The following is a 15,329-nucleotide window of genomic DNA, read 5'->3' on the forward strand; positions in this document are numbered from 1 at the left end:
CATCTTCTAGGAACTGCTAAATGTATTTTCTGTCTCAATGGATTTGTGTTTCTGGGCATGCATATATAAATGAAATTGTACAATATGGCATTTTATGTCTGTCTTCTTTCCCTTGATATTTTCAGGGTTTATCCCTTTTGGAGTGTGTATCAGTAATTCATTCATTTTTTATTATAAAATAATATTCCACTGTATACCACATTTTGTTTGTCAATGAAAGGAAATTTGGATTGTTTATACCTCTTTGCTATTGTGAAAAGTCTGGCTGTGAACATTTATGTACAAGTTTTATGTGAATACATATTTTCGGTTTTCTTGGGTAAACCTGGGTGTTGAATTGCTGGATCATATGTGAACTCTAAGCCTAACATTTTGAGGAACTTTCAAATTGTTTTCCAAAGCAGTCATAATACTTTACAATTCCAATGGCAGTGGTTGAAGTTTCCAATTTCTCCACATTCATACCAACACTTGTTACTTATCTGTCTGTCTTACTTTATCCATCCTAGTATCACATGGTATCTCATTGTGGTTTTAACTTAAATTTTCCCAAAGACCAGACCAGTTATGTTGAGCATCTTTTCATGTGCTTATTGGTCAGTTGTATATCTTCTTTGGACAAATATCTATTCCAATTCTTTTCCCATTTTTAAAGATTTTTTTTTAAATTTTTATTTATTTATGATAGTCACACAGAGAGAGAGAGAGGCAGAGACACAGGCAGAGGGAGAAGCAGGCTCCATGCACCGGGAGCTCGACGTGGGATTCGATCCCAGGTCTCCAGGATCGCGCCCTGGGCCAAAGGCAGGCGCCGAACTGCTGCGCCACCCAGGGATCCCTCTTTTCCCATTTTTAAATTGGATTATTTGTCTTTTCATTTTTGAGTTCTGAGAGTTCTTTACATATTCTGGATACTAGATCTTTAATAGATACACAATTTGCAAATATTTTTCTTCCATATATGGGTTGTCTTTTTACTTTCTTCTTTTTTTTTTTAAGATTTTATTTATTTATTCATGAGAGACACAGGGAGAGGCAGAGACATAGGCAGAGGGAGAAGCAGGCTCTCTGTGGGGAGCTCGGTACAGGAATTGATCTCAGGACCCCAGGATCATGCCCTGAGTCCAAGACAGATGCTCAACCACTGAGCCACCCAACCGTTCCATCTTTCAACTTTTTTGATGATGTCCTTTTTCACTTACAAGTTTTTACTTCTGATGAAGTCCAATTTATCTGTTTTAGTTGTTGTTATTTATGGTTTTGGTGTCATTTAAGAAAGTATTGCATAACCCAAATCATGAACAGTTACATTACACTTCTGTTTTCTTCGAAGTGTTTATAGTTTTAGCTTTTATATTTGTTAGATCTTTGATCATTTTCAGTTATTTTGTGTATCTAGTGTGAGGTGGGGGATCATATTAATTCTTTTGAATGTGCATATCCAGTTTTCCTAGCACTGTTTTTTGAAAATACTATCCTCCTCCACTTTATTGTCTTGACCTATATATGCAAGAGTTTATTTCTGGACTCTCAGTTTTATTCCATTGATCTCTATGTCTAACCATATTCCTTCAACACATTGTTTTGATTACTGTAGCTTTATAGTAAATTTTGAAATCAGGAAGTATGTGTGCTCCATCTTTTTCTTCTTTTTCAAGATTGACTATTATGGGTTCTTTTCATTTCCATAAGAATTTTAAGATTATATTATTAACTTCTGCAAAAAGCCAGTCTAGATTTTGTAGGAATGGCATTGAATCTGTTAATCAGTTTGTGGAGTACTGTTATTTTTAAAATATTATGTTTCTGAACTATAAACATTAGATGTCTTCTCCTTTATTTAATTCTTCTTTAACTTCCTTCTATAATGTTTTGTAATTTTTAGTTTTCAAGTCTTGTATTTTTTAAAATGTGCTTTTAAAAATGTTATTCCAAATGGAATTTTTTAATTCATTTTTTGCACTGTTCATTATTGTTAGAAATACAACTGATATTTGTATATTTATCTTGTATCTTGCAAACTTTGCTGAACTTATTAGTTCTAATACGTATTTTTACCTTAAGATTTTTCTCTCTCCAACAGTACATTATCTGCAAATAGTTTTGCTTTTTTTCCTTTCCACTCTCATGCTTCCCCCCACCCACCACCCCTGCTTGGCCAATTACTGTAGCTAAATGAGTATCAGATAGGCAAAATGAGAAGTCTACATCTTTGTCTTATTCCTGATCTTAGGGGTATAGAAGTCAGTCTTTCACTATTAAATATGTTATCAGCAGGATGTAGTGTTTTTAAAGGACTTTTAAAGCTTATTTATTCACCTTCTTTCTTTAAAGCTCTCTACCTGATATTTTGGTAGAACATACTGGTTAGACATAGGCAAAGGCAAATTCTCTAAAAGGGGAAGTATAGCATCTTGTGAAATACTAAGAGCCCCTATCCCAATCTGGGGAAGTCAGGAAATAATTTCTGGAGGAAGTAGCAGAAATCTTAACGATAAATGGAATTGGCCATGCAAAGGGGAAGAGAGTGTTCTGAATAATAGATATATTAAGGCAAGTGAAGGCATTGACTGCCTAAAAAATGTAATTCTGTTTTCTGGAGAGTACACTTCAAATAGATGGTGCTGTGATGATAGTGCACAGATGAGTAGGGCTAGATTATGAAAAGTCCACATGAGGCTGGTTTACATATTTAAACCTTGCCCTGAAGACAACCAGAACTCATTGCGGGTTGGAGTAAGAAGAAAATTTATTTTTTAATTTAATTTTTTTTAAAGATTTTATTTATTTTTTCATGAGAGAGACAGAGGCAGAGACACAGGCAGGAGAAGCAGGCTCCACGCAGGGAGCCCGACGTGGGATTTGATCCCGGGTCTCCAGGATCCTGGGTCTCCAGGATCACGCCCTGGGCCAAAGGCGGGTGCTAAACCGCTGAGCCACCCAGGCATCCCAAGAAGAAAATTTAAAAAGAAGAAATGAAATCATTAGATTTTGCACTGTAGAAAAATTACAGTTGCATACTAGACTAGAGGCCAGAAAACTAGTTAGAAGACTGTTGGAGTAACTCAAGAAAACATGATGTTGCATTGGATGAGGTAGTGACAGTAGAGATGAAAGTAAGTAGATTTTTTTTTTAATTTTTATTTATTTATGATAGTCACAGAGAGAGAAAGAGAGAGAGGCAGAGACACAGGCAGAGGGAGAAGCAGGCTCCATGCACCGGGAGCCCGATGTGGGATTCGATCCTGGGTCTTCAGGATCGCGCCCTGGGCCAAAGGCAGGCGCCAAATCGCTGCGCCACTCAGGGATCCCTTAAAGGGCTTTAGGAGGTAGAATTGAGTGTTAAAAGGAAGGAGAGGCAACGATGACACCTAGACTTTTGTTTAGGGCAAAGGAGTGAATGATGCTCTTCTAGTTTGGGTCATGAATTTTGGAAATACTGAATTTGAGGTGCCTGCAAGAAATCTGAATGGATTTTTCCATAGGTAGCTGTATTTGAAGTTCACAGTATGCATTTAGAAATGGCACACAGAACTCACCTTACTCTACTGTCCAAGAACACCTCAGACCGCCCCCCCATCTTCCCTCTACTCTTTCCTTTCAACCCCCTCCAAAACAGTAAGTTCACATATCTTACTGACAGAGTACTAATGCATGTTATAAGAATATTGCCATTATTTTCTCATTCTTCACTTATTTTTCACCTAAGTGTTGACTATAGTGACACTTCTTTTTAGAGATGTCATATTATTATATTTGTTTACATTTTAGTGTCTTAAAAACTTTTCTACATGATCCTCTTGTGGAATGGAGTAAACCAGTGAAAGGACACTCCAAAGCACCACTGAATGAAACTGGGGAGGTTGTCAATGAAAAGGTTAGTAGTTCTTTTTTTTTTTTTTTTTTTAGGTTAGTAGTTCTTTAAAAAAAAAGGTTAGTAGAAATGTAGCTTGATACGAGCCCTCATCGCATGTCTCTATCAATGAGAATTGATTCTAAATACTGTCAGTGACTGGCTATTGAATCCTCTGAAATCTAGCTCTTTATTTTATTTTTTTAGAGAGAGGGGGGAAGCGGCAGAGGGAGAGGGAGACAGAGAATCTTAAGCTCCACACCTAGCACTGAGCCTCATGTGGAGCTTGATTTCACAACCCTGAGATCATGACTTGAGCCAAAATCAATAATCAGGACACTTAACTGGTGGAGCTAACCCAGTTGTCCCTAAAATCCAGTCCCTAAAATCTAGTTCTTTAGTATAAAAATGCCAGTGAGTTTTCTTTATTGTCATTACTAATGTTAACATTATTATAATTTGTGTAATGAAGTTCAAGACATACTTGTTTAACTGTAGCCAGTTTACAATTTTGAGATATAGTGGGAAAAAGTTGAACACAGATTGCCTGAACTTACAAAGTAGCAGTCTCAACTTTAATACGTAGCAATTCACTCCTTACTAATATTAGTTGAAGTCTCAAAGTTTGCAGATAATCGTTTTTATTAAGTGAGAATATATTGAAGATTGTTATTCTAATAACATCAGTCTCACTTTGCATTTTGATAAGCTTTCTATTGAGAGAAATGTGTACCATTCCAAGTAGCTTAGAACTCCATTTGCACATAGTAACATAAGCTTAATATTAGGCATTCAGAGTATTGTTGCTATTATTAGAATATTCATTCAAATGTTGAAGTCCTAACATTTTCCGGGTAAATTTTTTCCAGAATTGTAATGTGGAAGAGATTCCCTGGTATTTCATAGTCCAGAAAAAATGTCCTTGCAGTTGATGTTAAATCAACATTGCAAGCTTCAAAATCAGTATCTCAATTTTGTTTCATTTCTTCTGTTTTGTCTGTATTTGCTCCTAAAAGGGGAGTAATGATTTGTAAAATGACATAAACATTGGTCAAATACCAGAAAAAGTAGTAATTTCAAATTATCAACATGCAGGGGTTATTGGGTTCTTAGCACTTATGATTTTCAATTTCTTCTTACTAGGCCAAGACCCATGTTCTTGACATCGAGCAGCGACTGCAAGGTGTAATCAAGACCCGAAATAGAGTGACAGGGCTGCCATTATCTATTGAAGGACATGTACATTACCTTATACAAGAAGCTACTGATGAAAACTTACTGTGTCAAATGTACCTTGGTTGGACTCCATATATGTGAAATGAAATTACATCAAAGGATATGCTAATATCTAAAATTAGTGCATTTGGTGTTAACTGTGATTGTATATTCAATTCCAAAGTACAGTATACATTTATGTTCTCAGAGCAACTGGTATTAACTCCCTTATTGTTAATAATATTTAAAATAATATATGTTGTTAAGAAATAAATTTTCTTTTTTAAAAAAATTTATTTATTTATTTGAGGAGAGAGAGCGAGAGCACACAAGTCGGGGAAAGGGGCAAAGGGAGACGGAGAAGCAGACTCGCCACTGAGCAGGGAGGTAGCTCTACTTGGGGCTCCATCCCAGGATCTCCGGATCATGATTTAAGGCCAAGGCAGACATTTAACTGAGTCCCTCAGGCCCCCTAAACTGCTTTCTTTCTTTTTTTTTTTTTTCTAAACTGCTTTCTTAAATATATATTGTTTATTATAACTGGGGAAATGGAACATCTAATGTTTTTATGCTCTAAAAAGATGTATTTGCAAGAAACAAGCCTAATTTCATTTTATAACTTTTATTAATTTTCTTTGAAGTTCAAGCTAGCAAAAGGATTAATTTAAGCAACAAAAAATTATATTGAATAAATGCTGTGGGCAAAGCACTATGCTAGACTCGTGCACAGAGCTACTACCTCTCCTGCCCTCTAGGAACTTACAGTCTAGTCTAAAAAAAACAGATATAAGTGGAAAGCACACATCAAGTTCACTTCATAAAACTTTTTGAATGGCTAAAATGTAATAGGAAAAAACATAAACCAAGGAATATGAATATGAAAACTCAATGTAATTTTAAAGGTGCTGTCATACTGAGAGTTTGCCAGAATACAGAATCTAGTAGTCTTAGAAGACACTTAAAATTTTATAAGATTTTAAAATTAAGGATTTTAATGTTCATTTTTTGTAAATTTTCTTGCAGATGACTTAAAATAATTCACAGTATTTACAAAGTAATGAGGTTATTACATTTGTAAATACAAATGTTATTAAATTTTACCTAAGTTCGCTTAAGAGAATTACGCTTTTTTGTACGGTATAGTGTGATGGGGGAAAACAAGAAAAACCAAGAGCCATGTATATGAAAAGTGTATCATTTCCTGTGGAGCTTAATGTTGAGTTTAGGAAGCTGAGCGGGGGTGGAGAGGAGTTAGGACATTTTTTTTTTTTCAACAAGTAATTTGGAATAAAACGTTTTTAAAAGAAGCTTTGTTGTAGGGTTATATTCCTGGGCGGGGGGGGGGGGGGGGGAGCCTCCCCCTCTCCAAACAAAATAAACTAAACCAAATAAATCACCAGATCTTTCCAAATTTGTGTTGAAAAATACTGAGATTGGTAATCGTAGGACACAGAAGCAGTCAGGAAGAAACCAGCGTTCCCACACTCGTGCAGCCGACTCACGAGGCGTTCACAGCACTCCCACGCCTACTCACAAAGCCCAGCTCTGTCAGCCGACCCGCCGCCGCGCTTGGACGTAACCACCGAGCGAGCGCCGGGATTAGAGCCCCGCCCCGGCGGTGCGGCCTCCAGCCGGCCGCTCTAGGCCCGGCGAGCGCTCTCTATGGTCGGGCGGGCGGTGTGTTGTCATCCGCGGAGCGACGGCCGGAGGCGGCGGCGTAGGCCCCGGCGGGGCGTTTGGTTTCGGTTTGGCCCTGACTGGAATTAGCGTTGACGGTCGAAATGGGAGTCCCCAAGTTTTACCGATGGATCTCGGAGCGGTATCCCTGCCTCAGTGAAGTGGTGAAAGAGCATCAGGTGGGTGAGCGCGGGGCCAGCGGCTCGGGGGCCGAGGACCCGGGGCCCCGCAGCCCTCCCTCCACCCTGGGACGGGGCTCCACAGCCTCCTCTCTGCCCGCCGTCTGCGGGGTGACCGGCGGCCGGAGGGCGGGGGAAGGTTTGAGGAGAGCCGGGTGATCTGAATGAGGGCGACGGCGTGGGTTTGGTTTGTGCGCAGAGGCGCGGGGATGGCGGCCGTTCTGACAGCTCCGCTGCGGCTCGGGGCCTTCCGGGGTCCTGAAACCGAGTCCTGCGGCGGCCGCTTCCGTGAAGTCTCCGCTCCCCTGCCCGGGGAGCCGCGTCCTCCCCAGAGAGGCGGCGGCGCCGGAGCGGGCGCTCGGAGTCCCCTCCCCCCGGCCCCCGGGAAGCGGCCGGTCCACGTACAAACGGTGATGAGCGCCTCCGCAGTCGAGTCACCTTGTTTACTTTCCCTCCTCGGGACCTGCAGCCCGCTCCACCTCCAGCGCCGAGAGTGTTTGACACGGCCGATGGTTCACATTCATGGTACCTTTTGTTACTCATTTTCGATTATCCCAGAGGTCGGACGAATCCCGCTTTCCAAAAGAAGCAGAAATACACTTGGACGGGCAGGGGCAGTTATCTGGAGGCTTCAGTGTGCGAGTGTGCTTGTGTGCGTGTGTGTGCGTGTGCATGTGCACGGGAGAGGGAGGAAGAAAAAGAGAAATGGATTGCTAGAGCACTAACACTAATAATAATAATACCTGGTGTGTAATCCGGGATGTGATAATATTCCAATGCAAGGATTCCAAAAATGTTTATATATTGGAACTGTGGAAAGAAATAACAAGCAGTTCTCTATTAGGTAAACTAGACTTTGGGTGATAACGTTAGTGTTTGTCACGTTGAATGATTTTGGTAGGTAGATCTCTAGTCCATTTTACATTTTGCAGGGCAAAAAAAGTTGTGATATTTGTATAGCCAATGAATCCGTTGTTTTTTTTTTGTTTCGTTTTGTTTTGTTTTGTTTTGTTTTTAATGAATCCGTTGTGATGGGTAACATTTTATTGGTCAGGGGAAATAATCTAGCCAACACCATCATGCTGTTTTTTAAATTATGGTTTAATCTTTTAAAAAGTACAGTGAGCGTGAAGATAGGGTTAAACTTCCAGAAGGGATACTTTGTTGTTGGATCCCAATCAGATTCGGTAAATGAAGAAAAGCTTACCAAAAATTCCAGAACAGTAGATTATTTTTCATTTATTTGAGTCAGATTTAGGAAGATATTTCTTCCCAGAGAAGAGAGTAAAAAAAATAAATAAATAAATAAAAATAAAAATGAAAAAAAGGTTACTACTACATTGCAGAAATAGACATCAGCTTTGGGTTTGCCTAGGTCATTCATTCAACAAAAGTCTGAGTACCTGCCATGTATCAGTCACTTTATCTCCAAAGAGGAAAAAATGTGATTGTTATTTGGAATGGCTTGATAACATAATATTTGTTCATTGATATTTTTACTCTGTACTCTTCAGTGCAGAATTTGGTTGGATGAAACTGTCCTGGCTTCTCACCATCCTGAGGAGGTTTTTTGTTTTGTTTTGGTTTACTGAAGAACAAAAATAGCCTCTTTAAGGCAAAAGGGATAGGTTTAAAACTTGGCTTATCAAAGTGCTGTCCTTCAAAAATATTTGATTCATGTGTTTAACAACAACAGCAAAGAAAGCAAATGTCATAAAGGGTTACCAGCTACTCTCTTGAGCAGTATTTAAAAGCTAGTAAGCCAAAGTAAGTCACAGTGATTTATTTTTTTAATTTATTTATTTATTTATTTGGCAGAGAGACAAAATCAGAGAGCACAAGCAAGGGGAATGGCAGAGGGAGAAGGAAAAGTTAGCTTACCCGCAGAGCAGGGAACCCGACACGGTGCTCCATCCCTGGACCCTATATCATGACCCCAGCTGAAGGCAGACACCCAACCAGCCGAACCACCCAACCACCCCAGTCACAGTGATTTAAAAACTAGTCTTAGAAGGAAGGGATTGGAGGAAGAATAGGTTGTGGGAAGATGGTGGTGGTAAAGACAACAGCATTGTTTTTTGGTCTTTCTGAATCCTCACATAAAAACAGAGCAACTAGATAGCAAAGTTTGAAATCCAAAGAACATTTATGACAAAACCATGTAACACTGTATCCCTGTGAATCCCCAAATACAAGTAGGTGGGGACAAACTACCAATAGCCTCTAGACCCAGTTGGTGTTGGCATCCCTGCAAGAGGAAAAAGGAAGCAATGGGGCAATATCTGATGATGGACCTGAGAACAGGATAACTGCAGATTATTCACAAAAAGACTGTAGGCCAATTATATAGCAGTATATGTAAGTAAGGGGCTTTAAAGGGCAAGAATAGTCAGCCTCCTATGAATTCTCATAAGTGACTTGCCAAGACATTGTTCTGAGATAGATATAGTAAAGGATAAAACAGATATGCTCCCTATTCAAGAGCAATGGAAATGTTAGCTTGTGTTTCCTTCTGTACAATCTGTAGCAAAATGCATAGAAGATTGGCTTTAAAAGTGCAGGCACTGGTGTAACCATGTGAATGGACTTAACACTGTTGAACTGTACACTTAAAAATGGTCAAGATGGCAAATTTTGTTATGTATATTTTACCACTGTGGTAAAATGCAGGCATCAGAGTACGCATTATGAAAAGGTACAATATCGCTCCAAGGAGGCCAGAATTGTTCAGAGGGTGGAGGGTTACATATTAAAGTGCCACAGTGCATAAACAGACAGTTTAGCTGTGGTAATAAAATTCCATTGGAGTAAGAAAAAAACAAATCTGAAGAGCTACCTGCAAGAGGGACAATAATGACAGAAGGTTAAGAAATACTGCTCCACAGCAGTTCTGCTTGGTTTCCAGTTTAGCTCCAACACTTACCTTACTAGCTATTGGTGAGTAACTTAATCATTTTGTGACTCAATTTTCTCAGCTACAAAATGGAGATAATAATTCTAGGATTGCTATGCTTAAGTAAGTGAATGCACATACAGTTGGCTTTGAAAAATTAGGAGCACCGACCTCCCACACAGTCAAAAATCCAAGTATAACTTTGACTCCCCCAAAACTTAACTGCTATTACTAGTGTTGACTGGAAGCCTTACTGATAAGATAAACATCTAATTAACACATATTTTGTATGTTATATGTATTGTATATTGTATTCTTACAATAAAGTAAGCTAGAGAAAAGAAAATATTAAGAAAATTATAGGAAAATACATTGACAGTACCGTATTGTATTTATTGAAAAAAATCCACATGTAAGTGGACCCATGCAGTTCAAACCTATGTTCAAGGGTCAACTGTAAAGCATTTAAATCTGTATAGTTTATGGCAAGTGCTTAACAGATCTTAGCTGTTATTATATTATTATTGTTATTATTATTATATTTTGAGAGAGAGACAGTACTTGTAAGCAAGCTAGGGGAAAGGGGGAGAGAGAGAGAGAATGGGAAGCAGGCTCCATGCCTCCAGCATGGAGCAGGGCTAGATCTCACAACCCTGAGATCCTGACCTGAGCTGAAATCAAGACTTGGATGCTTAACTGACTGAGCCACCCAGGCACCCCAGATCTTAACTATTACAATAGTGCTGTACTAGATTGTAATCACAAAGAGAACTGCATATACTCTAAGAGTTTGTAATCTTAGTTGTATGACCTTTGTTTTACAAAGGCCAAGTTTTCATCAGATATATATGTTCCTCATTACAATATCATCTCTACTTTTGTGGTACATAATAGGTCTTCAGTGAATAGTTATTGAGTGAAGGAATTTATTAACCATAGCATATTATTATAACATATAAAGAATCATAGTATGTAAAAACATTGCATATAAAAATATGCATAGTATATGTAGTATGCTTTAAAGCATGCTTGTTAAGGGGGTGCCTGGATGATTCACTTGGTTAAGTGTCCAACTCTTGATTTCAACTCAGGTCATGATCTCAAGGTTGTGAGAGTGAGCTCTGTGCTGGGCATGGAGCCTGTTTAAGATTCTCTCTCTCCCTCTACCCCTCTAAAATAAAATAAATAAAACATGCATGTTAAAAAATGAATTGAAGCAATAAAATCTTGGGATTCAGATAAATAGGATTAAAGGACTGTGACAGGGATCCCTGGGTGGCGCAGCAGTTTGGCGCCTGCCTTTGGCCTAGGGCGCGATCCTGGACACCCGGGATCGAATCCCACGTCAGGCTCCCGGTGCATGGAGCCTGCTTCTCCCTCTGCCTGTGTCTCTGCCTCTCTCTCTCTCTGTGTGTGACTATCATAAATAAATAAAAATTTTTAAAAAAAAGGACTGTGACAAAAGAATTGGTCACAGCTCTCTTAAACAGTCAAATATATATTGTCTTTTTGAAAAAGACATTTTGCAGCCACACTAAGTAGGATACAAAGTTACACTAACAAAAAGAAACTACTGTTTTGAGAAAATTAGATACTAAAATGTTAATACTTAACCACAATTTAAAGCAGTGAGAATGCAGATTCAAAGTGTTAAAGCCTGCATGTGCTTTCACATTCAGTAAAGGGAGAGCTTAACTTTTTATTGATTATTAAATATTTTTATTTGCAACTTTGTGTCAGATAGTGTGCCAAGAGTTCTAAACATGACCAGATACTTAAGTGTAATAATGTCGGTCCTTTTCTGCTAAATCAGAGACTTTACTTTTGAGGAACTCACAGTTTAGCAGGAAAAGACAGACATTACACTTAAGCATCCAACAAAAATATATAGAGCATGTAATATATGTACCTGGCATTCTTGTATACCTTGGGAACACAAAAACAGGATATGACATAGAGAAAAGAGCATTATGTCCCCTTGGGTAAGTACAGAAAAACTTCTAGACAAAGATACCTGAGCTGGGTCTTGAAAGCTGAGTCAAAATCTGCAAGATCAGTGGAAGAAAAAGCATAAAGGAAAGAAAAGCATTTCAGGAAGTAGTAGCAGTGTCTGTAGAGTCACAGAGGTTTGGAGCAGCCCAGCACATTTAGGGCTCTCAAAGTAATGTACTGTCTGTAGTTAGCTTGTAGACTATATGTTGTTAAAGGAAAGAATATGGAATTGATGGGAGAGGTAACAGCCAAATCATACAGAACCTTTTATGGCATTAAGGGTTTATAGTATCATACAGCTTTAAGTATAGAAGCAACATGATCAGATTATGTATTAGAAAAATGGCTAACTGGGCAGCCTGGGTGGCTCAGAGGTTTGGCGCCGCCTTCGGCCCAGGGCGTGAACCTGGAGACCTGGGATCGAGTCCCACGTCGGGCTCCCTGCATGGAGCCTTCCCTCTGCTTGTGTCTCTGCCTCTCTCTCATAAATAAATAAAATCTTTAAAAAAAAGAAAAAGAAAAGAAAAGAAAAAAGAAAAGAAAAGAAAAATGGCTAAGATGTGGTGGGAGAGAAAATGAAGCAAGCAGTCTAGTTGGAAAACTGAGGGCTTGAACTCAGGCAGGAAATCTGGGGATTGGAGAAAATAATGAGATTGACTAGCACAATGGGAATGGTTAGGAGGGTAAGATTCTAGAGACATTTTGGAAGTTAAATTAAAAAAAAAAAAAACCTAAGTGAGTAATTAGATACGGAGATTGAGGACAGGTAAAAATATAAAATAACATCAGAATTTCTAATTTACAGAGGTCATAACTCAGTATTATGTATTTAGGGTCCCCCCCCATTTTTATGTAAATCCCAGTTAGTTAACAGTGTAATAGTAGCTTCAGGTGTAGAGTTTAGTGATTTGTCACGTTCAACACCTGGTGCTCATCCTAACCTTGCTGTCCTTAATCCCCTTCCCCTATTGAACCAACACCCCCGCCCCGCGCATGTCCCCTCTAGCAATCCTGCGTTTGTTATCTATAGTTAAAAGTCTCTTTCTCGGTTTGTCTCTCTCCTTTTTTGTTTTGTTTTGTTTTGTTTTTCCCCCAATAATATGTATTTGTGAAGGAGCAAGATTCTATTGAATGTTCTCATTTTCTTCACTGAATTAGACAGTGGTTATTCAGTCATTCTGTATTTTACTTACTAATCTGAAACCTAAGAGAATTTTAAAAATTTCTCTTCTAAAAGGACAATTACAGGTTTTTTTCAGATTATAAAGGTATGTGCTCATTGTGTAAAAATTAATATAACCCAGAAAGATGTAAAAGTTGTTATATTGTCCAAAGGAAAATAAGAAACAACTGAAATTTCATCATTGAGAGTTAACCAGTAACATCTTGTTTCCATGTACTCTTGACCTTTATATGCAGATACACATGTAGATATTTTCTATAAATGGGATAATATGACTGCTGTTTTATAGTCTGCTTTTATCATTTGACCATTTGTATTATACACAATATCTACTGTCAAATAAGAATGTATATCATAATTTGTAATAGCTATGTAGTATTCCATTGTGTAGATGTACCATCATCAGTTTTCTATTCTTAGGCTTTTTTTTTTTTTAAGATTCTATTTATTTATTCATGAGAGACACAGAGAGAAAGAGAGGCAGAGATATAGGCAGAAGGAGAAGCAGGCTCCCCGCAGGAAGTCCAATGTGGGACTTGATCCCAGGACGACGACCCAAGCCAAAGGCAGACACTCTACCACTGAGCCACCCAGGCGTCCCTTATTAGGCATTTTTATTTCATTTTTTACCTTTTCTAAACAGTACTTCCATTAATATTCTTGTGTTTATATGTCCACATTTCTGATTATTTCTCAGAATAAGTTTCCTGCAGTAGAAATCCTGGTCAGAGATGTACATGCTTCAAATTTTGACATATATTTTCATATTAGTTACACCAGTTTATAGTCCCATCACACTACTGGGAGTGAATGCCATCTCTCTCTTTTCTAGCTCTGGGATTTTCCTCTTCTGTAAATAGGGAATCTAAATATTTCTCTTTAAAGTTATCATAATTTAGTGAAATAATGAATAATAAATGTTTGGCCCAATGTTTGGTACTTAACGAGTGCTTAGTAAATGCCGACTGTTACTTTTAATGATATATGAAATATCCATTTCCCCAAAACCTTGCCAATAACTGGGTAACATCATTTTTTTTAATCTTTGCTAACATGAGGGGGGAAATGATATATTATTTTAATTTGAAATTTGAGCATGTTGAACTTTTTTTCATATGCTTATCAGACTTTTGTCTCTTTTGAGTCGCTGTGCATTTTCCATGCTTTAAAAATTTGCTCTTTTTCTTATTTTTGAGGATTTTATGTATATTGAGAATGTTGACTTTATTTCTAATTTGCAAGTATTTCCCTGCATTTTGTCATTTTCAGTTAAACCTGTTTTTAGCACTTTTTTTTTGACCCTACAGATGTAAAAAATAGATTGCCAACTTCATCATTTGTTTGGTTTGTGCAAAGGCTTTCCCCACCCTAAAAGTACTAAAATATTTGTATATAACGTTTTTACTTATATTTCTCACTTAAAATTTTTTTTTTTTTTTTATGATAGTCACAGAGAGAGAGAGTGAGGCAGAGACACAGGCAGAGGGAGAAGCAGGCTCCATGCACCGGGAGCCCGATGTGGGACTCGATCCCGGAGACCCGGGATCGCGCCCTGGGCCAAAGGCAGGCGCCAAACCGCTGCGCCACCCAGGGATCCCTCTCACTTTAAAATTTTTAATCTCTTTCTGGAATTTATTGTGTTATAAGACGAGATACAGTTGTGTTTTATTTCCAAATAGTTAACTAGGTACCACATCCCCTTCTTTTACTGGTTTGAAATGCCTCTTATATATACATATGGACTACTTATAAAATCTTTTATTTAAGCCTTTATAATTTTTAATCATATAAAGCAGATTTCCTTTATTTACTTTTCTTTTTTATATTCTTTCTTGCATATTTATTGTCCTAGGGAAACTGTAAAGTGCTCACCTTGAGATTTTGATTGAAGTTTTGAGAATTTTTGAAGCAAACAGTAAATCTTGAGTGTACTTTTAAAATCTCATGCTCACAATTGTAAGAATTACATTTGAGCCAATTACTCAATAAGAGCATTCACATTTTTTATGTCATGCCTGGTACAATCCTTTATAAATTGGCGTTTAATCAGTATGTTTTTATGGTGGTCATTGATTCTAAGGCCAAAACTTTACATTCCCCAAATTCAAGGGCATACCATTTTCTCAGTAGTAGGAGAATGTATCGTTTCTGTACATATGATAAAACTTGAAGCTTTTCAGAGATTCCCCTCATTAAGTTTATATAAGCTCATTAATATTTTTACATTTGAAAATTCAGAATTTTTTTTAATTAGTATGAAAGCCAGACTACTCTAAAATTCTTTAATTATATTAGATATTACAACTATTAAGTTGTGCCCATTTCATTTCCTTGTTA

The 15,329-nt window shown here is 38.0% G+C and overlaps 2 protein-coding genes across 6 annotated transcripts in view; both read left to right on the top strand.

Annotated features, from left to right (window-relative positions):
- The window catches only part of ATR (ATR checkpoint kinase), a 91,108-nt gene extending 85,748 nt beyond the window's left edge, over positions 1-5,360 (top strand). For both annotated transcript variants that reach the window (XM_072792413.1, XM_072792414.1), the window contains 2 exons: positions 3,772-3,877; positions 4,997-5,360. In XM_072792413.1, the coding sequence (XP_072648514.1) occupies positions 3,772-3,877; positions 4,997-5,170 (280 nt within the window). In that variant the 3' untranslated portion in view covers positions 5,171-5,360. The remainder of the gene's footprint in view (positions 1-3,771; positions 3,878-4,996) is intronic.
- Positions 5,361-6,715: 1,355 nt separating this feature from the next.
- Positions 6,716-15,329, top strand: part of XRN1 (5'-3' exoribonuclease 1) — a 103,140-nt gene continuing 94,526 nt past the window's right edge. For 3 of the 4 annotated variants that reach the window (XM_072792415.1, XM_072792416.1, XM_072792418.1), the window contains exon 1: positions 6,716-6,924. In XM_072792415.1, the coding sequence (XP_072648516.1) occupies positions 6,850-6,924 (75 nt within the window). In that variant the 5' untranslated portion in view covers positions 6,716-6,849. The remainder of the gene's footprint in view (positions 6,925-15,329) is intronic. The other variant, XM_072792417.1, reaches the window with a different exon arrangement.

This window comes from Canis lupus, chromosome 22, assembly GCF_048164855.1.
Source record: "Canis lupus baileyi chromosome 22, mCanLup2.hap1, whole genome shotgun sequence".
Classification (NCBI taxonomy): Eukaryota; Metazoa; Chordata; class Mammalia; order Carnivora; family Canidae; genus Canis; species Canis lupus.